Source organism: Salvelinus sp. IW2-2015, linkage group LG28, assembly GCF_002910315.2.
Source record: "Salvelinus sp. IW2-2015 linkage group LG28, ASM291031v2, whole genome shotgun sequence".
Lineage (NCBI taxonomy): Eukaryota > Metazoa > Chordata > Actinopteri > Salmoniformes > Salmonidae > Salvelinus > Salvelinus sp. IW2-2015.
In genome coordinates this window covers 9,869,954-9,896,910 of record NC_036868.1, presented here as the reverse complement: position 1 = coordinate 9,896,910, position 26,957 = coordinate 9,869,954, and the positions used below count along the sequence as shown (strand labels likewise).

The 26,957-nt window shown below is 44.0% G+C and overlaps 1 protein-coding gene across 2 annotated transcripts in view; it reads left to right on the top strand.

Annotated features, from left to right (window-relative positions):
• Window positions 1–1,395: 1,395 nt before the first annotated feature.
• LOC111954312 (mitogen-activated protein kinase kinase kinase 5-like) overlaps window positions 1,396–26,957 on the top strand; it is a 72,313-nt gene continuing 46,751 nt past the window's right edge. The window contains exons 1-2 of one of the 2 annotated variants that reach the window (XM_023973934.2): window positions 1,396–2,466; window positions 23,218–23,357. In XM_023973934.2, coding sequence (XP_023829702.1) covers window positions 2,052–2,466; window positions 23,218–23,357 — 555 coding nt within the window. In that variant the 5' untranslated portion in view covers window positions 1,396–2,051. Of the gene's footprint in view, window positions 2,467–23,217; window positions 23,358–26,957 lie in introns of those variants that run through there. The other variant, XM_023973936.3, reaches the window with a different exon arrangement.

Below are 26,957 nucleotides of genomic sequence, written 5' to 3'. Positions count from 1 at the left end.
TTCCTATTTCGCAACAAAGCCTCCTTCACTCACGCCGCCAAACATACCCTTGTAAAACTGACTATCCTACCGATCCTCGACTTTGGCGGTGTCATTTACAAAATAGCCTCCAACACTCTACTGAGCAAACTGGATGCAGTCTATCACAGTGCCATCCGTTTTGTCACCAAAGCCCCATATACTACCTACCACTGCGACCTGTATGCTCTCGTCAGCTGGCCCTCGCTACATTTTCGTCGCCAGACCCACTGGCTCCAGGTCATCTATAAGTCTTTGCTAGGTAAAGCTCTGCCTTATCTCAGCTCACTGGTCACGATAACAACACCCACCCATAGCACGCGCTCCTGCAGGTATATCTCATTTGTCATCCCCAAGGCCAACACCTAATTTGGCCTCCTTTCCTTCCAGTTCTCTGCTGCCAATGACTGTAACGAATTGCAAAAATCACTGAAGTTGGAGACTTATATCTCCGTCACTAACTTTAAACATCAGCTATCTGAGCAGTTAACCGATTGCTGCAGCTGTACACAGCCCATCTGTAAATAGCCCCTCCAATCTACCTACCTCATCCCCATATTGTTTTTATTTACTTTTTTGCTCTTTTGCACACCAGTATTTCTACTTGCTCATCATCCTCTGCATATCTATCACTCCAGTGTTAATTTGCTAAATAGTAATTACTTCGCTACTATGGCCTGTTTTCTGCCTTACCTCCTCATGCCATTTGCACACACTGTATATAGACTTTTTTCTATTGTGTTATTCACTGTACGTTTGTCTATTCCATGTGTAACTCTGTTGTTGTTTGTGTCGCACTGCTTTGCTTTATCTTGGCCAGGTTGCAGTTGTAAATGAGAACTTGTTCTCAACTGGCCTACCTGGTTAAATAAAGGTGAAATAAATAAAACAAATTAAACAGTAATGACATCCCATGAGAACAGCATTGTGCTTGTTTTATGATTTGAAACTACAATTTGTTTACAGTACCCATATGACAACAAAAACATGAACAATTGATGGATGACAACTGAATATAGTTAGGGTAGGCCTATTTTTAATGTACCTCCAATTCAGAGAAGGCTGGTGGGAGGAGCGATAGGAGGACGGGCTCATTGTAATGGTTTTAATGGAATCAATGGAATGGAGTCAAACAAGTTGTTTCCATTACGTTTTTTATGTGTTTTGCACCATTCCATTCATTCCATTATAATGAGCCCGTCCTCCAATAGCTCCTCCCACCAGTATGATTCATTAGTTAAAATTACTGGAAATGTTTTCTTACTGGAAAATAGCAGACTGTCGCTTTAAGGGGAAATACGCTCCAACTGAAATACGCTCCAACTCCAAATATGGTCATGTCAACGCCCCGTAAACAAGGCTCAACCGCCAGCTAGTGTGCATGAGCCTMTGCAGGAAAGATAGTAGTGGAAATAGGGTAGGGTCCAGGGACTGGACATAATATTCGCATTGGTATTCATTATTCTATGGGCATGGTTTCTAGATGATAGGCTATTGTTTGGGCGTCTGCACAGATTTGGACAACAACTCAGATCTGATTTCTAGGACGATGGATCAACCGAAAACAAGCTCATGGGGGATTTGTAACGATTGAAACCTGTGTTAGTGCGCAACTTCGGAAACTATGTGGAGTCGATCTGGCGTCGCGCAAGAATGTCGCAATTGAGTGGTAACTGTTACTTTCCATAGGATCGTTAGCTGTATATGAGTAGCCTATGTGTCGTGACTTCACAGTAACGGTGTCTTTCAATGGTGGTAATACGCACTATCTTGGTTCATGATCATTGCAGATTGCACAATTTCATGCGAAACCAGGAATGAATTTACAGGAGGTTGACCCATATCACCAGACTGTTGTTTACCTGTGTTGAAATACCTTCAAATAGTTTGGACATTTTCCTTGCGTGCCTTTTGCATAGAATGTCTGTGAGGAAACGTGCGTAATGTTGACTTTGGGTGTATGGAGATGTTGGGCAACTGAGCATCCATAACAACACAGAGGGATTGTCAACCAAAACAGACTTTGAAAAACAATGAGTCAAGATGAAGGGATATCCTTGTCGGTCCCCTCTTCTAGTCCTGGCTCGAACACAGAGGGTGCCCGCGGGGGATCTGCTGGCTCCCGGGAAGAGAGAGGCTGCGGTGACCCCATCCCCGCCGCCGGGACATTCTGGCACGACTCTGTGGTCAGCGGAAGCATCAGTCCGAGTATCCTGAGCTGTCCAATCGACAGTGGCTGCTTGTTGTCTACGGGGAAATGTAAAAGCAGGGCCGTCACGGTGGCATATGTCGTCAACAGCGAGCTCACTCAACTGCACGCCGCAGAGAACATGGCCCTGCATTGCTTGAAAGACGCGTGCGAGTCCGTGGGAAGTCAACTAGAAATCATACACTTTGGAAAGATCGACTTTGGGGAGACGTGTGTGCTTGACCAGTTCTATAATGCAGGTAAGAGGTGATGATGACATGCAGAGTGCATGAGATGGGTTATTGAATATGTTGCCCTCAAACTATCAGAACCAAACCATATTTACTTTTGTCACTGTCTTTTCATCTAAATCAAACCCCAGACATCAAATCCCAGCCTTCAACACATGACATAGGGGATATTCATATACGTCAAACGTTTTAGAACACCTACTCATTCAAGGGATTTTCTTTATTTGTACTATTTTCTACATTGTAGAATAATATTGAAGATATCAAAACTATGAAATAACACATATGGAATCATGTAGTAACCAAAAAAGTGTTAAACAAATCAAAATATATTCTATATATGAGATTCTTCAAATAGCCACTCTTTGCCTTGATGTCAGCTTTGCACACTCTTGAATGAGTAGGTGTTCTAAAACTTTTGACCGGTAGTGTATTTACCAAAGGTATAACAGGTTCACTACTGTTCTTTAAACATTCCTGTGGGTGGGAATTGGGCTACGGTGCACATTCATCCACATGCCACACCACTTGCTCTAATGGGGCTTCCATGGTGGTTACCATGAGCAGCACACAGAAAACTGCAGATAACATTTTTACATGTCATGGCTTAAAAGCCTTACATTAACCTCCACAGTTGGCATATTTCTTTCCACTACATAGCCTATAGCCTACCCATTTGTGTTCATCTGGAACACATAGAGCACTGAATAGTCTCAATGGGGGAATGCCTCATTTGCTCCACAAATGTGCCTCCAGAAGTGAGCCTGAGCGTCATGGATTGTTCTGCTAAGTATGAGCAGGGGTTTGAGTTTCCATTAGACTCCAGAAGTGAACTGAACCTTTTGACTAAAGCACTTTTCCTCCATTGCCCATATATCTAAAAATGTTCCCTTAATCCCAAATGGAAATGTGTTGTGGGGTTTCTTAAAAGTCAGATTTTCAAAATGAGTATTACTGTGTGTTTGCAAGGATCACTCCTTCATATGAATAGCAGCTGATGACCTGGATTTTGTATCGTGGTCGATTTTATGGTCCACTGTACGGTCAACTATAACGCTATTTGCCAACCCTCAAGGTTTGAAATATAGGATGGGAGATGATGAGGGAAACACTATAAAGTATTCAAACCATGTTGCAGAGAAATTGAAGTTGTATAGTTGCGGCCAGATATATTGGCACCCTTGCACTTTTTTGAATAGATAATTCCCTATTTCTTCTCAAATCAATTGAAATAATTATATATTTTTTTGTCTCCACACTAGAGGTCGACCGATTATGATTTTTCAACGCCGATACCGATACCGATTATTGGAGGACCAAAAAACCGATTATGATTTTTATTTATTTATTTGTAATAATGACAATTACAACAATACTGAATGAACACTTATTTTATAATACATCAATAAAATAAATTTAGCCTCAAATAAATAATGAAACATGTTCAATTTGGTTTAAATAATGCAAAAACAAAGTGTTGGAGAAGAAAGTAAAAGTGCAATATGTGCCATGTAAGAAAGCTAACGTTTAAGTTCCTTGCTCAGAACATGAGAACATATGAAAGCTGGTGGTTCCTTTTAACATGAGTCTTCAATATTCCCAGGTAAGAAATTTTAGGTTGTAGTTATTATAGGAATTATAGGATTATTTCTCTCTATACGATTTGTATTTCATATACCTTTGACTATTGGATGTTCTTATAGGCACTTTAGTATTGCCAGTGTAACAGTATAGCTTCCGTCCCTCTCCTCGCTCCTACCTGGGCTCGAACCAGGAACACATCGACAACAGCCACCCTCGAAGCAGCGTTACCCATGCAGAGCAAGGGGAACAACTACTACAAGTCTCAGAGCGAGTGACGTTTGAAACGCTATATACGCACACCCCGCTAACTAGCTATCCATTTCACATCGGTTACACCAGCCTAATCTCGGGAGTTGATGGGCTTGAAGTCATAAACAGCGCAATGCTTGAAGCACAGCGACGAGCTGCTGGCAAAACGCACGAAAGTGCTGTTTGAATGAATGCTTATAAGCCTGCTGGTGCCTACCATCGCTCAGTCAGACTACTCTATCAAATCATAGACTTAATTATAACATAATAACACACAGAAATACGAGCCTTAGGTCATTAATATGGTKGAATCCGGAAACTATCATCTCGAAAACAAAACGTTTATTCTTTCAGTGAAATACGGAACCGTTCCGTATTTTATCTAACGGGTGGCATCCATAAGTCTAAATATTCCTGTTACATTGCACAACCTTCAATGTTATGTCATAATTACGTAAAATTCTGGCAAATTAGTTCGCAACGAGCCAGGCGGCACAAACTGTTACATATACCCTGACTCTGCGTGCAATGAACGCAAGAGAAGTGACACAATTTCACCTGGTTAATATTGCCTGCTAACCTGGATTTCTTTTAGCTAAATATGCAGGTTTAAAAATATATACTTCTGTGTATTGATTTTAAGAAAGGCATTGATGTTTATGGTTAGGTACAGTCGTGCAACGATTGTGCTCTTTTCGCAAATGCGCTTTTGTTAAATCATCCCCCGTTTGGCGAAGTTGGCTGTCTTTGTTAGGAAGAAATAGTCTTCACACAGTTTGCAATGAGCTAGGCGGTCCAAACTACTGCATATACCCTGACTCTGTTGCAAGAGAAYWGACACCATTTTTCCTAGTTAAAAGAAATTCATGTTAGCAGGCAATATTAACTAAATATGCAGGTTTAAAAATATATACTTGTGTATTGATTTTAAGAAAGGCATTGATGTTTATGGTTAGGTACATGTTGGAGCAACGACAGTCCTTTTTCACGATTGCCACCGCATCGATTATATGCAACGCAGAACACGCTAGATAAACTAGTAATATCATCAACCATGTGTAGTTAACTAGTGATTATGATTGATTGATTGATTGTTTTTTATAAGATAAGTTTAATGCTAGCTAGCAACTTACCTTGGCTTCTTACTGCATTCGCGTAACAGGCAGGCTCCTCGTGGAGTGCAATGTAATCAAGTGGTTAGAGCGTTGGACTAGTTAACCGTAAGGTTGCAAGATTGAATCCCCTTGCTGACAAAGTAAAAATCTGCCGTTCTGCCCCTGAACAAGGCAGTTAACCCACTGTTCCTAGGCCGTCATTGAAAATAAGAATGTGTTCTTAACTGACTTGCCTAGTTAAATAAAGGAGTAAAAAATAATAATAATATATGGGCCAAATCGATATTTCCGAATGTTATGAAAACTTGAAATCGGCCCGAACTAATCGGCCATTCCGATTAATCGGTCGACCTCTACTCCACACCTTGTTATTGGATTTTCAACATTGCAGAACCATTTTTTTTTTTGTAAAGACATGGCATGGATAAGATTATTGGCACCCCGGAGCTAGTACTTGGTTGCAAAGCCTTTGGCCAAAATAACTGCCAACAAATGCTTATTGTAGCCATCAATGAACTTGCTGCACATTTCTACTGGCTATTTGACCCACTCTTCAGCAGAAAACTGCTCTATTACTTCCCTCCACCGACTGCTGTTTTCACCGTAGGTTAAGGATGTGATTCCGATCTGTGCTCTTTGCTGACCAACAGTCTTTTTTCCCCCTCTTGGACCATTCCAGGGTGCTTCGATCTGCGTTTGGGGTTGTTGACTTGCTGGAAAACACACGACCATCAACAGATACAATGTTTTTGGACACCGGGTTGAACATTGCACTCTGAAACACCTTGATAATCTCCTGATTTCATGATGTCTTGCACACATGTAATGCCCCCAGTACAAGAGGCAGAAAAGCAACCTCACAGCATTATCAAACCTTCCCCATGTTTGATTTTAGGGTGGGTGTTCTTTTCGTTGAATGCTTCATTTGGTCATTGGTAAATATAGGAGACCCCACTGCTGAAAGAGACACAATAAAGCCTGATTGAACTTCTCAGAAACCCACCGAAACAAACCTAAATCCTGGGGGAAATGTGGACCAATGACCAATGAAACAAAATTATAGCTCTTTGGCAATACAGATCAGCACTGTGTTTACTGATGACCAAATGAAGTATTCAATGAAAAGAACAATCAAATATTTGGAAGGCTTGATAATGCTGTGGGGTTGCTTTGCTGCTCTGGTACTGAGGGCATTGAACTTACGCAAGGCATCATGAAACAGAAGATGATTAGGTGTTTTGGAGTCCAATGTTAAACCTAGTGTCCAAAAACATGGGGAACCATTAAAGGTTGTTGGTCTTCCAGCGGGACAACAACCCAAAACACACATCAAAAAGCACACAGAAATGGTTCAAGAAGACATTTTTTTATTTGAGTCACTTAGCAGATGTTCTTATCTGAATTACAGGAGCAATTATGGTTAAATGCCTTGCTCAAAGGCACATCGACAGATTCTTCACCTAGTCAGCTCTGGGATTCAAACCTTTCAGTTACTGGCCCAAATCTCTTACCTGCTAGGCTATCTGCTGCCCCAGAGGAGATGCTGGAATGTTCTGGAGTGGCCAGCAAAGAGTCTAAATCTGAAACACATCCAAAACCTATGGCGAGAGCTGAAAACAGCAGTTGGTGGAGGGCGCCTCTTAAGCACTGAAAAATTAAAGCAGTTTGCTGCTTATGAGTGGTCCAAATTGCCAGTAGAAAGGTGCAGCAGGCTCATTGATGGCTACAAGAACCGTTTGTCTGCAATTATCTTGGCCAAACGCTGTGCAACCAAGTACTAGTTCCGTTGGAGCCAATTATTTTTGTTCATGCCATTGTTCTTTATTTTGTAAATTCAAATCGTATACTTAAGTTTACAAAAATAAAATTGGTTCTGCAATCTTAAAAATCTAATAATATTGTGTGGTGACCAAACTTATTTTAGAAGAAATAGGGAATTATTTAAGAAAAGTGCAAGGGTGCCAATATTTTTGGCCGCAACTGTATATAGCTAATGCAGTTGTATCCCTGACACGCATAAAATACACAGTAATAACACTAATGACATATTCTCCATGGTAATATTCCATAATACAATAGGGCATTTTCTCAGTGAAGTAAATGTTAAAACACCCGTGTTGTATAGACTTAGCTGACATCATAGCTAAAAGGATTTTCGGTTGTCAAAACATTGTTGGTTGTGTAAACAGAACTCAATTTCCCCCCTTTTTTTTTAGTTTGGCTATTTTCCACAGGGCCTCTGTGGAATTCAAATGGGCCTCTGTGGAAACCACTTTTGTATCTGTTAAATGAACACAAGCTTTATTGAGATGACTGACAGAAGCTTCTTAAACATTGCCAACTTCTTTATCGTGTTCCTACAACAGGACATGTTAGGGATGGAATCATGGAACACAAGAAACAAGAAATAACTCTAGCTTTTGTATACAATGAACTAGAGGCTTGTCCGCTTTACTCCTTATTTGGAAAAGTTGAACTACCACATTCTGAATGACAGTGCTTACCTCATAAGAAGGGAGCATTCACAGAACATGTAAATAAGTGCATCAGCAATGTGCAGGTGGAAGCACATTTTCACAGTACATCAAATAGCTGTTCAGATCCACATAAAATGTTCACATGTTGTGACCTCGCTGAGTAAACACAGCAGTGGCTATTGACCTAACCCCATCAGCTCAATAGATAAAGGTCAAAGCACACATTCATCCTAATGAAGTGAGCCAGTGGTGTAGGCTACTGTTAAAAAGGGTCATGGTTTTAAATGGATAATGGATAAAAATGGATACAAATAAATGGATAATTCTTTGCCTTTACTGTATGTTGGTCCCCAAAGGACAACACTCTTGCACTGACTGCCACCTGTAACTGCCGGGAAGCAGTATGAGCCATAGCTATGGCATGCAGGAAAGTACCGTCATGGTTGATCATTATATCACATGTCTGTGTAATTTGGATGGAGGACAATAGTGTTTATGAGTCCATGGTGATTCCGAGAACAGTATTACCTTGGTATAAGTGTTTGTTTACCCCTCAGCTAAAGTGGCTCTGCTGTGAGCTGAACTGAACCATTGGCTGTCTGACTGTGCGAACTAGACGACAAGCCTGTACACCGTGTCTTCTCACACCAGGGACCCAGTGTGTGTTCCATTCAGTTGCTCGAGTGTTTGTCCTTTTGAGAGTCTGTATCCATGACATCCCAAATCCTACCATGTAAATCTCTGGAGACGAAAGCCTGGATGTTTCACCCACAGTCTCTCCTCATTTCAGTTTGTCCCAAAATGAAGTACTGAACTTCAGCACCATATCACTGGAGGCTGTCATAAAGGAAACAGTCAAACTGTTGTGATGTACAGTAGAGGTCATCTGGAAGGAACAACTCTCCCCAAACGATGTGGTGTCACATGAGACAAAAGATTGAATATATAGTCAAGAGTGTGTCCTTTGATAGAGAATTATATTTTGGAGAAGTATCTATAGAGTATATACTGGGTTCAAAGGTTATAAGTCACTCAACATTACAGGATAGGCCTACACACACCACATTCAGCATTGTTTTCCCTGCCAAAGGATTCCACCACAAGATCCCACATGCACTCTGGTCTGACCTGAAGGCTGGCTGGCAGCTGTCACTCTCTGCTCCTATTGGTTGTCTACTAAGTTGTTTATCCATGTTCATGTGTACGCTGGCTGCCCATGTGGGCCAGAAAGCATTAGGTCAGGAGAAATTGGATCACCAACCACACTACTTTCCAGGGAATCCAGTCTTTACTGGAAAGGAACAGAAAAAAATCCATGTTATCTTCAGAAAAATAGAGTGGTACAGAAGCACTGGTTGACCAAAGCACTCTGTCAGGTTTTATCTGCAGTTTGGGGTATGTGGTGTCACATTTCCCAGCAGCAGTTGGCAGTAGGGCAAGGGAGTAGTTATGACCTGTAGATGTTGGCAGGGAGAGACTATTGCGTGACCTCACAAAGGTATCTTGGTGCTGTATTTCGTTATTGCCAGGTGATCACTTTGTATATTAGTATCCTTCACGTTAAATGGAATTACGTTGAGACATAAAGTGCTGTTGTTAAAAACAAGTTCCGTTTAGTTTGTTTCTTTAACAAGAGGCCAATCAGGAAGTGTAAGGCAAATCTTGGCAACTGGCACTGTAGTGACCAGGCAGCTCCTTGTGTTTGGATGGGATCAATTCACATTCTGTTCTTACACTTTCCCCTTGGGCCATGGCACTCACTACTCACTCTCTGAAATATGCTAGTGTGAACAGAAACTAAACTACCAGATGCCGAGGATTCCTTCTACCGAAGGCACTGGTGCTACTGACAAGTTACTCTCCCTTCCAGTCAGAGCTGGGGTTTGTCTCTTTCCTGCATATTGCACTCATTTCTAAAAATAAAGTAGTATTTCTTATTTTTGGGCAAGGCTTCCAACCAGCTGATTAACCATTGTAAAAGTACCCTGCATGCTTTCCTATGGCTGGGTTTATTTATAGAATCAGGCACGACATGCTCAATTTAAACACCAACACAGTGTCTTATTCCTTCGATTGTTTTTGCATAACAACACTGAACCCAATTTGGGCACTTAAGCCTCTTTTAACTGGTTTGGTTTCATGGGCCAACAAACCTGATCTGAAAATAACAATACATGTCTGAGTGGTTAAATTGCTTCCTGGAAGCAGCTAGCAACACTGGATGCTGTGTGAATTGAATATTAGTCCCATAGATTTTTCTTGACTGATTGTAGGACATCATAATGCACTGGTAGTTCCCTCTTCAATTCCGCTTCAATTTGACCGCAGGGAAACATAATGGCATGTGAACGGAGCACACTCTGCAGATAGAGGTCTCCGAGAACTCTGCTGTTTTTGGAATTTTGGCACAGGACATTCACATTTCTCTGGGCTTAAGTCACCACTGGCCCCTTCGAGCACGGTCATTATCAGACACAAGGTACTATTGCATCTTTGGGGAAAAGAAAACTGCAGTGGAGACTAGGGACCGTCATTCTTCCACTATGGGGTTGTTCCGTCCTGCGTCCTCCTCAGTGAGGCTGAGCTCCAGGGAAATCCATTACACTGGCGCGCTAGTAAACTCTCCTCTTTCCTCCTGAGTGATAAGGGGAAAGTACACATCATGGATGGCTAGACAGTGATGTCTTCACTCAACACTGTCATAGTTTGATAATGAATAGATGGATTATCACTGAGCAGAATGTGCTGAGAAATGAATGATTAAGCTTCAGTCATTCAATCATCCATCCACCATGGCGCGACGCCAAATGCTCAAATTCTCAACAAAGGCCTGAGAATTTTCTTACTACAATCTGAAATAATTACATTCTCAAGTGTTCTCATCTTGTGTATGTCTCGCTGGCATTTATTCACTGTGGGTGGTCAAAAGATATGCTTGAAGTAGAGTTACAGGAATTTTTGGGGGGATACGCTTGAAATCTTCAAAATATAAATTAAATATGGGAATGTAACGTTACTCTTACAGTTTTTCTTGCAACCGGAACCAGGATTCGTTGGACCAGGCAATGTTTTTCCACTCCTCAATTGTCCAGTGTTGGTGATCACGTGTCCACTGGAGCCGCTTCTTCTTGTTTTTAGCTGGTAGGAGTAGAAACCAGTGTGGTCGACAAGGACCGACGAGTTGCGGGTTCCGAGATGCCATTCTGCACACCACTGTTGTATTGTGCCGTTTGTTTGTGGCCCGCCTGTTCGCTTGCATGATTCTTGCCATTCTCCTTTAACCTCTCTCATCAGCGAGCTGTTTTCGCCCACAGGACTGCTGCTGACTGGATGTTTTTTGTAAACCCTAAAGACTGTTGTGCGTGAAAAAGCCCAGGAGGCCAGGCGTTTCTGAGATACAGGAACCGGCACCCCTGGCACCGTCGATCATACCACGCTCAAAGTCACTTAGGTCACTCGTTTTGCCCATTCTAACGTTCAATCAAACAGTAACTGAATACCTCAATGCCTGTCTGCCTGCTTTATGTAGCAAGCCACAGCCACGTGACTCACTGTCTGTAGGAGTTAACCATTTTTGTGAACAGGGTGGTGTACCTAATAAACTGGTCAATGAGAGTATATACAGTTGAAGTCGGAAGTTTACATACACTTAGGTTGGAGTCATTAAAACTCGTTTTTAGTTTTGGCAAGTCGGTTAGGACATCTACTTTGTGGATGACACAAGTCATTTTTCCAACAATTGTTTACAGACAGATTATTTGACTTATAATTCAATGTATCACATTTCCAGTGGGTCAGAAGTTTACATACACTAAGTTGACTGTACCTTTAAACAGCTTGGAAAATTCCAGAAAATGATGTCATGGCTTTAGAAGCTACTGATAGGCTAAAATCAAAATAAATCAGCCAAGACCTCAGAAAAAAATTGTAGACATCCACAAGTCTGGTTCAACCTTGGGAGCAAATTCCAAACGCTTGAAGGTACCACGTTCATCTGTACAAACAATAGTACGCAAGTATAAACACCATGGGACCACGCAGCCGTCATACCGCTCAGGAAGGAGACGCGTTCTGTCTCCTAGAGATGAACGTACTTTGGTGCGAGAAGTGCAAATCAATCACGGAACAACAGCAAAGGACCTTGTGAAGATGCTGGAGGAAACAGGTACAAAAGTATCTATATACACAGTAAAACGAGTCCTATATCGACATAACCTGAAAGGCCGCTCAGCAAGGAAGAAACCACTGCTCCCAAACCGCCATTAAAAAGCCAGACTACGGTTTGCAACTGCACATGGGGACAAAGATCGTACTTTTTGGAGAAATGTCCTCTGGTCCGATGAAACAAAAATAGAACTGTTTGGCCATATATGACCATGTTATGTTTGGAGGAAAAAAGGGGGAGGCTTGCAAGCCGAAGAAAACCATCCAACCGTGAAGCACGGGGCGGCAGCATCATGTTGTGGGGGTGCTTTGTTGCAGGAGGGACTGGTGCACTTCACAAAATAGATGGAATCATGAGAAATGAAAATGATCTGATATATTGAAGCAACATCTCAAAACATCAGTCAGGAAGTTCAAGCTTGGTCGCAAATGGTCTTCCAAATGGACATTGACCCCAAGCATACTTCCAAAGTTGTGGCAAAATGGCTTAAGGACAACAAAAGTCAAGGTATTGGAGTGGCCATCACAAAGCCCTGACGCTCAATCCTATAGAAAATTTGTTGGCAGAACTGAAAAAGCGTGTGCGAGCAGGAGGCCTAGAAACCCAAACTCAGTTACACCAGCTGTGTTCAGGAGGAATGAGCCAAAATTCCAGGCAAATTATTGTGGGAAGCTGTGGAATGGCAACCTGCAACAATTATAAAGGCAATGCTAGCCAAATACTAATTGAGTGAATGTAAATTTCTGACCCACTGGGAATGTGAATGAAAGAAATAAAAGCTGAAATAAATAATTCTCTCTACTATTATTCTGAATTTCACATTCTTAAAATAAAGTGGTGATCCTAACTGACCTAAAACAGGGCATTTTTACCAGGATTGAATGTCAGGAATTGTGAAAAAACTGAGTTTAAATGTATTTGGCTAAGGTGTATGTAAACTTCCGACTTGAGCTGTTTATGTGTTTTTCCTGAGGCTGTTTGAAGAGGAAATGGTACACATTGTCTGGCTTGTTTAAAAATAAAAAAAAAAGGAAAGTCTGTGAATGGAAGCATTTCATGAGAAATCAAGACTTTTTTATTTTTTTTATTTTTTTTTCACCTTTATTTAACCAGGTAGGCTAGTTGAGAACAAAGTTCTCATTTGCAACTGCGACCTGGCCAAGATAAAGCATAGCAGTGTGAACAGACAACACAGAGTTACACATGGAGTAAACAATAAACAAGTCAATAACATGGTTAGAAAAAAAGAGAATCTATATACAATGTGTGCAAAAGGCATGAGTAGGCAATAAATCGAATAATTACAATTTAGCAGATTAACACTGGAGTGAAAACATCAGATGATCATGTGCAAGAAGAAGATACTGGTGTGAAAGAGCAGAAAAGTAAATAAATAAAAGCAGTATGGGGGGTGAGGTAGGTAAATTGGGTGGTAGTTTACAGATGGACTATGTACAGCTGCAGCGATCGGTTAGCTGCTCGATAGCAGATTTTTAAAGTTGTTGAGGGAGATAAAAGTCTCCAACTTCAGAGATTTTTGCAATTCGTTCCAGTCGCAGGCAGCAGAGAACTGGAAGGAAAGCGCCAAATGAGGTTTTTGCTTTAGGGATGATCAGTGAGATACACCTGCGGAGCGCGTTGTGCGGTGGGTGTAGCCATCGTAACCAGTGAACTGAGATAAGGCGCACTTTACCTAGCATAGCCTTGTAGATGACCTGGAGCCAGTGGTCTGACGACGAACATGTAGCGAGGGCCAGCCGACTAGGGCATACAGGTCGCAGTGTGGGTCGTATAAGGTGCTTTAGTAACAAAACGAATGGCACTGTGATAAACTGCATCCAGTTTGCTGAGTAGATATTGGAAGCTATTTTGTAGATGACATCGCCGAAGTCGAGGATCGGTAGGATAGTCAGTTTTACTAGGGTAAGTTGGCGTGTGAGGAGGAGGTTGTTGCGGAATAGAAAGCCGATTCTTGCTTTGATTTTGGATTGGAGATGTTTGATATGAGTCTGGAAGGAGAGTTTGCAGTCTAGCCAGACACCTAGGTACTTATAGATGTCCACATATTCTAGGTCGGAACCGTCCAGGGTGGTGATGCTAGTCGGGCGTGCGGGTGCAGGCAGCGAACGTTGAAAAGCATGCATTTGGTTTACTAGCGTTTAAGAGCAGTTGGAGCCACGGAAGGAGTGTTGTATGGCATTGAAGCTCGTTTGGAGGTTAGATAGTACAGTGTCCAAGGAAGGGCCGGAAGTATATAGAATGTGGTCGTCTGCGTAGAGGTGGATCAGGGAATCGCCCGCAGCAAGAGCAACATCATTGATGTATACAGAGAAAAGAGTCGGCCCGAGAATTGAACCCTGTGGTACCCCATAGAGACTGCCAGAGGACCGGACAACATCCCTCCGATTTGACACACTGAACTCTGTCTGCAAAGTAGTTGGTGAACCAGGCAAGGCAATCATTAGAAAAACCGAGGCTACTGAGTCTGCCGATAAGAATATGGTGATTGACAGAGTCGAAAGCCTTGGCCAGGTCGATGAAGACGGCTGCACAGTAATGTCTTTTATCGATGGCGGTTATGATATCGTTTAGTACCTTGAGCGTGGCTGAGGTGCACCCATGACCGGCTCGGAAACCGGATTGCACAGCGGAGAAGGTACGGTGGGATTCGAAATGGTCAGTGATCTGTTTGTTGACTTGGCTTTCGAAGACCTTAGATAGGCAGGGCAGGATGGATATAGGTCTGTAACAGTTTGGGTCCAGGGTGTCTCCCCCTTTGAAGAGGGGGATGACCGCGGCAGCTTTCCAATCCTTGGGATCTCAGATGATACGAAGGAGAGGTTGAACAGGCTGGTGATAGGGGGTGCGACAATGGCGGCGGACAGTTTCAGAAATAGGGGTCCAGATTGTCAAGCCCAGCTGATTTGTATGGGTCCAGGTTTTCCAGCTCTTTCAGAACATCTGCTATCTGGATTTGGGTAAAGAGAAGCTGGGGAGGCTTGGGCGAGTACAGCGGAGGGGGCGGGGCTGTTTGCCAAGTTGGAGTCGCCAGGAGGAAGGCATGGCCAGCCATTGAGAAATGCTTGTTGAAGTCTTCGATTATCACGGATTTTCGGTGGTGACCGTGTTACCTAGCCTCAGTGCAGTGGGCAGCTGGGAGGAGGTGCTCTTGTTCTCCATGGACTTTACAGTATCCCAGAACTTTTTGGAGTTAGAGCTACAGATGCAAATTTCTGCTTGAAAAAGCTGGCCTTTGCTTTCCTGACTGACTGCGTGTATTGGTTCCTGACTTCCCTGAACAGTTGCATATCGCGGGGGCTCTTCGATGCTATTGCAGTTCGCCACAGGATGTTTTTGTGCTGGTCGAGGGCAGTCAGGTCTGAGTGAACCAAGGGCTATATCTGTTCTTGGTTCTGCATTTTTTGAACGGAGCATGCTTGTCTAATATGGTGAGGAAGTAACATTTAAAGAATGACCAGGCATCCTCAACTGACGGGATGAGGTCAATATCCTTCCAGGTACCCGGGCCAGGTCGATTAGAAAGGCCTGCTCGCAGAAGTGTTTTAGGAGCGTTTGACAGTGATGAGGGGTGGTCGTTTGACCGCGGACCCGTGGCGGATACAGGCAATGAGGCAGTGATCACTGAGATCTTGATTGAAGACAGCAGAGTGTATTTGGAGGCAGGTTGGTCAGGATAATGTCTATTAGGGTGCCCATGTTTACGGATTTAGGGTTGTACCTGGGGGTTCCTTGATGATTTGTGTGAGATTGAGGGCATCAAGCTTGGATTGTAGGACTGCCGGGTGTTAAGCATATCCCAGTTTAGGTCACCTAACAGAACAAACTCTGAAGCTAGATGGGGAGCGATCAATTCACAGATGGTGTCCAGGGCACAGCTGGGAGCTGAGGGGGGTCGGTAGCAGGCGCAACAGTGAGAGACTTATTTCTGGAGAGATTAATTTTTAAAATTAGAAGTTCGAACTGTTTGGCATAGACCTGGAAAGTATGACAGAACTTTGCAGGCTATCTCTGCAGGAGATTGCAACTCCTCCCCCTTTGGCAGTTCTATCTTGACGGAAAGTGTTATAGTTGGGTATGGAAATCTCAGAATTTTTGGTGGCCTTCCTAAGCCAGGATTCGGACACGGCAAGGACATCAGGGTTGGCAGAGTGTGCTAAAGCGGTGAGTAAGGCAAACTTAGGGAGGAGGCTTCTGATGTTGACATGCATGAGGCCAAGGCTTTTTCGATCACAGAAGTCAAAAAATGAGGGTGACTGGGGACATGCAGGGCCTGGGTTTACCTCCACATCACCCGAGGAACAGAGGAGTAGTAGGATGAGGGTGCGGCTAAAGGCTATCAAAACTGGTCGCCTAGAGCGTTGGGACAAAGAATAAAAGGAGCAGATTTATGGGCGTGGTAGAATAGATTCGGGCATAATGTGCAGACAGGGGTATGGTGGGTCGTGGGTACAGCGGAGGCAAGCCCAGGCACTGGGTGATGATAAGAGAGGTTGTATCTCTGGACATGCTGGTCTCAATGGGTGAGGTCACCGCATGTGTGGGGGTGGGACAAAGGAGGTATCTGAGGTACGGAGAGTGGAACTACGGGTCCATTGCAAACCAAAACAATGATAACTAGCCTGAACAACAGTATGCAAGGCATATTGATATTTGAGGGAGACATACAATAAGGCATAAAGTGATTGCAGGTCTTGATTGGGAGAGCTAGCTAAAACAACAGGTGAGATAACAGCAGCTAGTCAGTTAACACAGCAGCAGCAGGTAAAAATGGCGACGGCTAGGCAGAGAGGGTCGGATTAACTACACACAGATCCTGAGTTAAAGCGCAGAGCCGACAGATAAAACACAAATAAACGGAATGGAGTACCGTGAATTAATGGACAGTCAAGCAAGCATCAGCTATGTAGCCAAGTGATCATAGTGTCCAGGGGCAGCCGTAGATGGAGCAGTGAGGCCTCCACTAAGCTAGCCCGCGGCGTAAGATTGTTCGATAGACCTGTTCAGATAGCAGCCGATATGCTCAAGACAGCTAACGATTAGCGGGCCGCAGTTAGCATATGGGCGTTCAGGTTACGTCGCGATGGAGGGGCCAGTTGAATAACTCCCTCGGGCAGATAACGTCGGTATCCCAGTCTGAAGGCCCGGTGGGGCTCCGCATCGGCAGTAAAACGGGTCCGGATAGGTGATTGTAGCCCAGGAGTGGCTGATGGAACTCTTCAGCTGGCTAGCTCCGGGATAAGTGTGTTTGCTCCGGAATTGATGTTAGCCAATAGTCACTCGGATAGCAGCTAGTTAGCTGCAAGATCCAGGTGTAAATGTCCAGAGCTTGCCGTAAAAATCCGGGGATATGGAGAGAAAATAGGTCTGGTATGCTCTGGTCTGAGTCGCGTTTACAAAACTGCAATAGTTTCCGAGCTAAAGGATAGCTGATAAGCGCTAGCTGTGGTTAGCTGAACTACTCACGTTAGCTTGTGAGCTGGCTAACTTCTGGCTAGATGAATAACTCCCTCGGGCAGATAACATCGGTATCCCAGTCGTGAAGGCCCGGTGGGGCTCCGCATCGGCAGTAAAACGGGTCCCGATAGGTGATTGTAGCCCAGGAGTGGCTGATGGAACTCTTCAGCTGGCTAGCTCCGGGAATTGGTGTTTGCTCCGGAATTGATGTTAGCCAATAGTCACTCGGATAGCAGCTAGTTAGCTGCAAGATCCAGGTGTAAATGTCCAGAGCTTGCGGTAAAAATCCGGGATATGGAGAGAAAATAGGTCTGGTATGCTCTGGTCTGAGTCGCGTTGTACAAAACTGGCAATAGTTTTCCGAGCTAAAGGATAGCTGATAAGCGCTAGCTGTGGTTAGCTGAACTACTCACGTTAGCTTGTGAGCTGGCTAACTTCTGCTAGATGAATAACTCCCTCGGGCAGATAACGTCGGTATCCCAGTCGTGAAGCCCGGTGGGGCTCGCCATCGGCAGTAAAACGGGTCCGGATAGGTGATTGTAGCCCAGGAGTGGCTGATGGAACTCTTCAGCTGGCTAGCTCCGGATAATTGGTGTTTGCTCCGGAATTGATTTAGCCAATAGTCACTCGGATAGCAGCTTAGTTTGCAAGATCCAGGTGTAAATGTCCAGAGCTTGCGGTAAAAATCCGGGATATGGAGAGAAAATAGGTCTGGTATGCTCTGGTCTGAGGCGCGTTGTACAAAACTGGCAATAGTTTTCCGAGCCCTAAAGGATAGCTGATAAGCGCTAGCTGTGGTTAGCTGAACTACTCACGTTAGCTTGTGAGCTGGCTAACTTCTGGCTAGCTTCTGTTGTAGATTTCGGATACGAGGTGAATAATACCTTTGAGGAGAAAAAAAAACAGATCCGCACCACATTTGGTGAGGTAGGTTGCAGGAGAGTGTTTTGAAGTTGAGTTTTTAAGAAGAAAAAATATATATATAAAAAGAAATGCGAAGAAAAATATATAAAAAATATATACACGGGACAGGACGAGGACAAAGGACATCTGACTGCTACGCCATCTTGGATTCGATATGTATTCATGCAAGTGTTTGCATAGCTCCATGGATTTATAATACATTATTATTTGTCTCCCAGACACCTGCTAGGTGGGCACACTCTTTGGCATGGAGTAAAAGAGGGAATCTAATCCCTCTGTCCTTTTTCTGATTGACCAGTAACACTCCTACAGAGGTAAAATGGTGATTCCACCAGTAGGAGGTATAAACTGGATTAGAAAGCAATCAGAACATATATTAGCCTACTTCTATCTTGTTTAGGTTTTTCCCCACCTCATTTTGGTCCAAAGGAGAGTTGTATAGGCACAGCCTGGTCAAGCCAGAGGTGACTGACCACTCCCACTGTGTGTTTACGAACAACAGGCAAGGAGTTAAAATGGGTCTACATAATTGACAAAGCAGCAACAATGTTTTTTGTGATTTTTTGGGGGGTTCGCTGAGTGATTTAGTGTTGTTCATCAGAATAAGTATCAGTAAATGTTCTTAGTGAAAAGAAGAGCATCAGTCTCAGATATATTCAACGCTGTATTACCGGGAGTCACGACTGCAGCAGTAGCTGTCAAGTTCAAGGAATAGTTGAGGACACAGAGTATGAATAAGAGCTGCAGTCTGTCCTCACTCATTGTGTGTCTGTGCGTTGTTCTGAGAAGGGAAATGAAACATTTCTTTTTCTTTTTTTTCTGTCAGTAAATGGATAGACGTCAGAGAATAGTACTCAGTAAAAGGCAAGGGCACCAAGAACTCACACAATGTTCCTCCACTATTCCCAGAGCCCCATTTCCTCCTTCTGTTTTGTTGTTCACTGTTCTGTTCTTTGGAAAAGATCAACACTGGGGAAGATGTGTGAAATGGGCAGTGCCAACAAAGGGGGTGGCAGATTATGACCGCTCATGTGTCACAGTTGAGACACTCAGGTGTTCTACTTCTAACCTTGTTTTGAAGATTCAAATACAACAGAAAAACAAGGACTTACGTACATGGCCTACATCACTTTTGTGTGCAGAGTTGTTTATCACCAACTATTCATGTTTCGAGAGTTGGCTGTTGATAATTGGCTAGTTTATCACCACTAACACTTATAACCCATCGATGCTGCATCTATTCCCTAAACTCAAATCCATATTTTCTATCAAGTCTCTCTTATACCAGCACTCTTTAAACCGTACTTTTAAAACAAAGTGCCAGTACAACTGTGCATAATGCAGTCAAGTGTACAGTACTGTATCATGCCTCACCAGACACCTCAGTGTTGTCAGCTGAGAGCTGAGGAGCTCTTAAGTCAAGGAGGCCACTCATGTCTCCTCTTACTCTCTAGTACAAGACTCTCATTCTCTGTGTCTACCACATTTTCCATATGTTCACATTTTTCCGAAATCATCATTCATATAAGCCCTGCCCTATGTAAGCTAATATTTTCCCCTGGCTCATACCTAATCCTTTACAAGGCAGAGGGTTCCAAGGATAGCGCTGTATGTACCCTACCCATTTCCTCATAGAAGTGTCTGTGACGTTCTAACTTCTACACAGATGGATGGCTCCACCACTGGTATCAAACATTTGCAGTTCTCTGGTCTTTTCACATGAACACATCTCTCATATGTAATATTGATGGGGGCCCCTCTGCTAGCGGATAAATGAGTCCCGTAATATATTATTCAACAGCAAGCCTGTACTATCTGGAATGAGGAGATGCTGGCATTTGACCTCATCCAGTATTCTTCCTCACACTGTACATAATGTAGGCCTAACAGAGGTGGCCTATCATAAAAAACAATGGAGAAAATGCATCCCTTAACATTTTAACATGGAAATAGCTGTTATATCATTCAGCCTACAGTAGCAGCTAATGTGTGGTGTTCAATGTAGGTCTACATTCCATTAGACTTTTGAAAAGAAAAACATGCAGGGCTTGACATTAGCCTGTTTATCCACTTGTCCTTCAGACAAGAAACCACTTTACAAAATAAAAAGCATTATTATTCCCATACCGTTATTACAGAGAATCAGACAAATTATGCTACCGTCTGCCTTTAACACTGCCCCTTTTGACAAAAAAAAAGCTCTTTACCTGACTAGCTTTTTTGAAAGATGTCAAGAAATGCACACATTTTGTGCTCTTGTAGGAAGCAATCACTCCCCTATTGCTGACTTCAAATGATCTATAACTGGGCTAGTAACTCGCTAACTAGCAAAGGATATGAACAAAATATACACACGTGGCTACATGCAGCTTTTGCTTTGATCTCAAAACAAGCGCATCTACTCATGACCACAGCACTCCAATTCAAAGTAAATGGCACAGATCCATATTTGGCAATGGTCTATTTGCATTTAGGCCTACTGCAGCTCTGATTGGTTATGCCGCACGGTCTGTATAGAGTACAGGCTGAGTCGTGGACAGTAGAATCCTACTCAGATGCGTTCTGCCTACAACAAAATGTCTTGCATAGTTTGTTTTGTTTTGATATGTTGCACTGAAAGTGGCTAATATTATGTTGATTTGATCACAATTGCCACAGTAAAGGGAAACCTTGATAGTGTTAACTAACAGGGAAAATCTCGTGCTTCTCTCTGTGGGCTCTGATTTTTCTTTTGTGCCTGTGATGTAGTCCTGGGGGAGCTGCGTGGCAGTCTCAGGGCAGTTTACAGGGAACTGTTGTCTCAGTGATGACTAATTAAGGGGATGTCGTGAGAATAAGTGCTCACTTAAAAGGTCAACCTCTGTGAAGGCACATATCATTGTTTATATATATATATATATATATAAATGACCCCATTTTCGTGATATATAATTGGTAGTTACAATCTTGTCCTATCGCTGCAACTCCCGGACGGACTCGGGAGAAGCAAAGGTCGAGAGCCATGCACCTTCCGAAACACGACCCTGCCAAGCCGCACTGCTTCTTGACACACTGCTCGCTTAACCCGGAAGCCAGCCGCACCAATGTGTCAGAGGAAACACCGTACAACTGGCGACCGTGTCAGTGTGCGTGCGCCCGGCCCGTCACAGGAGTCGCTAGAGCGCGGTGGGACAAGGACATCCCGGCCGGRCAAACCCTCCCCTAACCCGGACGACTAACCCCCAATTGTGCGCCGCCTTATGGGTCTCCCGGTCGCGGCCGGCTGCGACACAGCCCGGGATCGAAACCCGGATATGTAGTGGCACCACTAGCACTGCGATGCAGGGCTTTACACCGCTGCGCCACATGGGAGGCGAGGGTGCATATCTAGGTTTCCATCAACATCAATTAGCTCCACCTGTTGGGAGACAATACAGTGCCCATCGCCTGCATCACTTTAGGCCTACACACGTACATCACTTCTTCTTGGGTTGTAATGAAAGTGTGTCACCTGAACAGAGCCTTTAAGACCCAGTAAGAAGAAACGACTTCCTGGTGGCATTTACATGTCCTTGCTGAGTGGGAGGGACTGCGCTCTTGCCTGGGGGGACTGGCCCTATGAAAATGAAAATGTTGCTAAAACAAGCCAGGCTGTCTCCACTGGGACCTTGTTTTTGCATAACAACACAGTAGCACACACACACTAGAATGTATATTAAAATAGATTGCTTGTTTGCTTTGATTATCCCTGTGGTGTTGGCTGTCTATGTGGATGTTTGGTTCTCAATGAGTGAGAATAGCGTTGGGTTTGAAGTGGACTGGAACCCAGGTATTACAGTGAAAGGGAGCTCCATCGGAAGGGATGAAAAGCTCTATACTAAGCTATATGTAATGTGTATGTTGACATGGAAGGGGAAACTTGGAAGCACATGAAAAGGTGGGGTGGGTCTGTTAAATATTATCTCTCTGGAGAGCTCTGTCATTACAAAACACTGCATCACAGTTCTAGCCCAGTTTTGTTTGTGCAGTTATCAGTCAGTGGGAGCTACCAGAGGGACTTCTGGAAGAACCCCACCCCAGGCTTACTACCAGACAATGTTATTTTGGCCTTTTCTTTTGGAAGTTTTAGTGATGTCTCACAGTCTGGTCTAAAAAGGACCATTTGGGCAAATTAAATATTCTACTTCAGTCCAAAACAATTGTACAGGCCATTATTGTCCCATCAATCTGATTTCATATGAAACCTAAACAAACTGTTGTAAATGTGACGAAACTAGTAACGAAACTATGTTGTAGGCTTAACATATGTTATACTACAGGCAGTTGTTCAGTGTTAAAGGCCCAGTGCAGTCAAATGTGATTTTCCTCTGTTTTTATATATATTTCCAAACTATGAGGTTGGAATTATACTGTGAAATTGTGAAAATGATGATAATGCCCTTTTAGTGTAAGAGCTGTTTGGAAAGACCGCCTGAAATTTCAGCCTGCTTTGGTGGGATGGAGTTTTTTCGCCTGCCTGGTGACATCAAATAAGAAAGAGTTTCAAACCTCTCTGCCAATAACAGCTAGTTTTCAGTTTTCCCCTCCCCACTCTGACCACTCCTAGACAGTCCTAGCAAAATTCTTGCTTGAGAAATTGCTCTTTGCTAAGAAGCAATTTTTGTTTGACCATTTAATTGAAAACAATCARAGTAAGGTACTTAATTGTTACCCAGAAATGATTTGATATGGAGATAAAAACGACTACATTGGGCCTTTAAGACTACTAACAGGCCTACTCTGTCCCTCCCAGACATAGCTGTAGTGGAGATGACGGACGCTTTCCGCCAGCCCTCCCTGTTCTACCACCTAGGTGTGAGGGAGAGCTTCAGCATGGCCAACAACATCATCCTGTACTGTGACACCAACTCCGACTCGCTACAGTCCCTACAGGTAAGCTGTATGGGCATGTGCGCACACACACACACACACACACACACACACACACACACACACACAGGCCTGACGTAAACATATCTGCAGCCTGTCATTTTCTCATCGCTTCAAATTAATCATTAATGTTCCCACAATGGATTTAATGTAACAAGGCTCATCGGGTTAATGACAAAGGTATAAGTAAAGGAGATGCTCCTTCACTAACATTGGACTCTTTTAAATGTATATGCCAGTTATTTCGAGGGAGTCATGTTTGAAAGGTGAGAGGTTGATTTTAGAACCTTTGAACTGCCAAACCGTTTTGTTGTTTTATCTTGCTCATTTTGCACTAATTTTCTTTTTTATTCTCCGTATACTTTTTAAGCCATTAAGTGCACAAGATCACAGTCTATATTTAGAATATGAGTGTGTGGGGAACATGTAATAGCTATCATTGCTGTTGTGTTTGAACTTCCGGCGCCGAAAAGAGATGGCTGCCTCGCTTCATGTTCCTTGGAAAATATGCAGTATTTTGTTTTTTTACGTGTTATTTCTTACATCGGTACCCCYGGTAATCTTAGGTTTCATTACATACAGTCGGGAGGAACTACTGAATATACGATTAACGTCAACTCATCATCGTTCCTACCAGGAATATGACTTTCCCGAAACGGATCCAGTGTTTTGCCTTCCACGAGAGGAGATGTCTCAGGTTCGGAGACGGGCACATCGCGCTCACCACTCCTAGCATACTCTACCCAATGTCCAGTCTCTTGACAATAAGGTTGATGAAATCCGAGCACGGGTAGCATTCCAGAGAGACATCAGGGATTGCAACGTGCTCTGCTTCACGGAAACATGGCTAACTCAAAGGGACGCTAACGAGTCGGTGCAGCCAGCTGGTTTCTTCATGCATCGCGCCGACAGAACAAACATCTTCCGGTAAGAAGAGGGGCGGGGGTATGCCTTATGATTAACGAGAATGTGTGTGATCATCATAACAACACACAAGAACTCAAGTCGTTCTGTTCACCTGATCTAGAACTCCTCACAATCAAATGTCGACCGCATTATCTACCAAGGGAATTCTCGTCAATCATAATCACAGCCGTCTATACATTCCCCCCAAGCAGACACATCGATGGCCCTGAACGAACTTTATCGATCTTTTTGTAAACGTGGAAACCACACCACCTGAGGCTGCATTCATCGTAGCTGGGGATTTAACAAGGCTAATCTAAAAACAAACTCCCTAAATCTACAGCATCATCGATTGTGCTACCAGGGCTGGAAAACACTAGACCATTGTTATACTAATTTCCGCGACGCTTATAAGGCCTCCCGCGCCCCCTTTCGGAAAAGCTGACCACGACTCCATTTTGTTGTTCCAGCCTACAAACAAAAACTCAAACAAACAGCTCCCGGCTCAGGTCTGTTCAGGCTGGTCCGACCGACCAATCTGAATCCACGCTTCAAGACTGCTTCGAATGGCGGATTGGAATATGTTCCGCATCGCGTCCAACAACAATATTGACGAATATGCTGATTCGGTGAGCGAGTTCATTAGGATTGCATTGACGATGTCGTACCCACAGCAACGATAAACATTCCAAACCAGAAACCGTGGATTGACGGCAGCATTCGCGGAAACTGAAAGGCGCGAACCACTGCTTTTAACCAGGGCAAGGTGACCGGAAGCATGACCGATAACAAACAGTGTAGTTCTCTCCGCAAGGCAATCAAACAGGCTAAGTCTCAGTACAGAGACAAATCGAGTCGAAATTCAACAGCTCAGACACAAGAGGTATGTGGCAGGGTCTAACGTCAATCACGGATTACAAAAAGAAAACAGCCCCGTCGAGGACCAGGATGTCTTGCTCCCAGACAGGCTAAACAACTTTTTGTCCCGCTTTGAGGACAACAGTGCCACTGACACGGCCCCTACTCAAACCTGCGGGCTCTCCTTCTACTGAGCGAGGTGAGTAAAACATTTAAACGTGTTAACCTCGCAAGGCTGCAGGCCCAGACGGCATTCCAGCCGCGTCCTCAGAGCATGCGCAGACCAGCTGGCTGTGTGTTTACGGACATATTCATCAATCCTTATCCCAGTCTGCTGTTCCCACATGCTTCAAGAGGGCCACCATTGTTCCTGTTCCCAAGAAAGCTAGGTAACTGAGCTAAACGACTACCGCCGTAGCACTCACTCCGTCATCATGAAGTGCTTTGAGAGACTAGTCAAGGACCATTACCTCCACCCTACGGACACCCTAGACCCACTCCAATTTGCTTACGACCAATAGTCACAGACGACGCAATCTCGCAAACCTCACACTGCACACTGCCTAACCCATCTGGACAAGAGGAATACCCATGTGAGAATGCTGTTCATCGATTACAGCTCAGCATTTAACACCATAGTACCCCTCCAAAACTCGTCATCAAGCTCGAGACCCTGGGTCTCGACCCGAGCCCTGTCAACTGGGTCCTGGACTCCTGACGGGCCCCCAGGTGGTGAGGGTAGGTAACAACATCTCCACCCGCTGATCCTCAACACTGGGGCCCCACAAGGGTGGCGTTCTGAGCCCTCTCCTGTACTCCCTGTTCACCCACGACTGCGTGCCATGCACGCTCCAACTCAATCATCAAGTTTGCGGATGACACTACAGTGGTAGGCTTGATCACCAACAACGACGAGACGGCCTACAGGGAGGAGGTGAGGGCCTCGGAGTGTGGTGTCAGGAAAATAACCTCATACTCAACGTCAACAAAACAAAGGAGATGATTGTGGCTTCAGGAAACAGCAGAGGGAGCACCCCCCTATCCACATCGACGGGTCAGTAGTGAGAAGGTGGAAAGTTTTAAGTTCCTCGGTGTACACATCACGGACAAACTGAATTGGTCCACCCACACAGACAGCGTTGTGAAGAAGGCGCAGCAGCGCCTCTTCAACCTCAGGAGGCTGAAGAAATTCGGCTTGTCACCAAAAGCACTCACAAACTTCTACAGATGCACAATCGAGAGCATCCTGTCGGGCTGTATCACCGCCTGGTACGGCAACTGCTCCGCCCACAACCGTAAGGCTCTCCAGAGGGTAGTGAGGTCTGCAGAACGCATCACCAGGGGCAAAACTACCTGCCCTCCAGGACACCTACACCACCCGATGTCACAGGAAAGGCCATAAAGATCATCAAGGACACAACCACCCAAGCCACTGCTGTTCACCCCGCTATCATCCAGAAGGCGAGGTCAGTACAGGTGCATCAAAGCAGGGACCGAGAGACTGAAAAACAGCTTCTATCTCAAGGCCATCAGACTGTTAAACAGCCACCACTAACATTTAGCGGCCGCTGCCAACATACTGACTCAACTCCAGCCACTTTAAAAATGGAATGATGGAAATTATGTAAAATGTACCACTAGCCACTTTAAGCAATGCCACTTAATACTATGTTTACATACCCTACATTACCATCTCATATGTATATATACTGTACTCTATATCATCTACTGCATCTTGCCATCTTTATGCAATACATGTACCACTAGCCACTTAAACTATGCCACTTTATGTTTACATACCCTACAGTACTCATTCATACGTCATATACCGTAACTCTA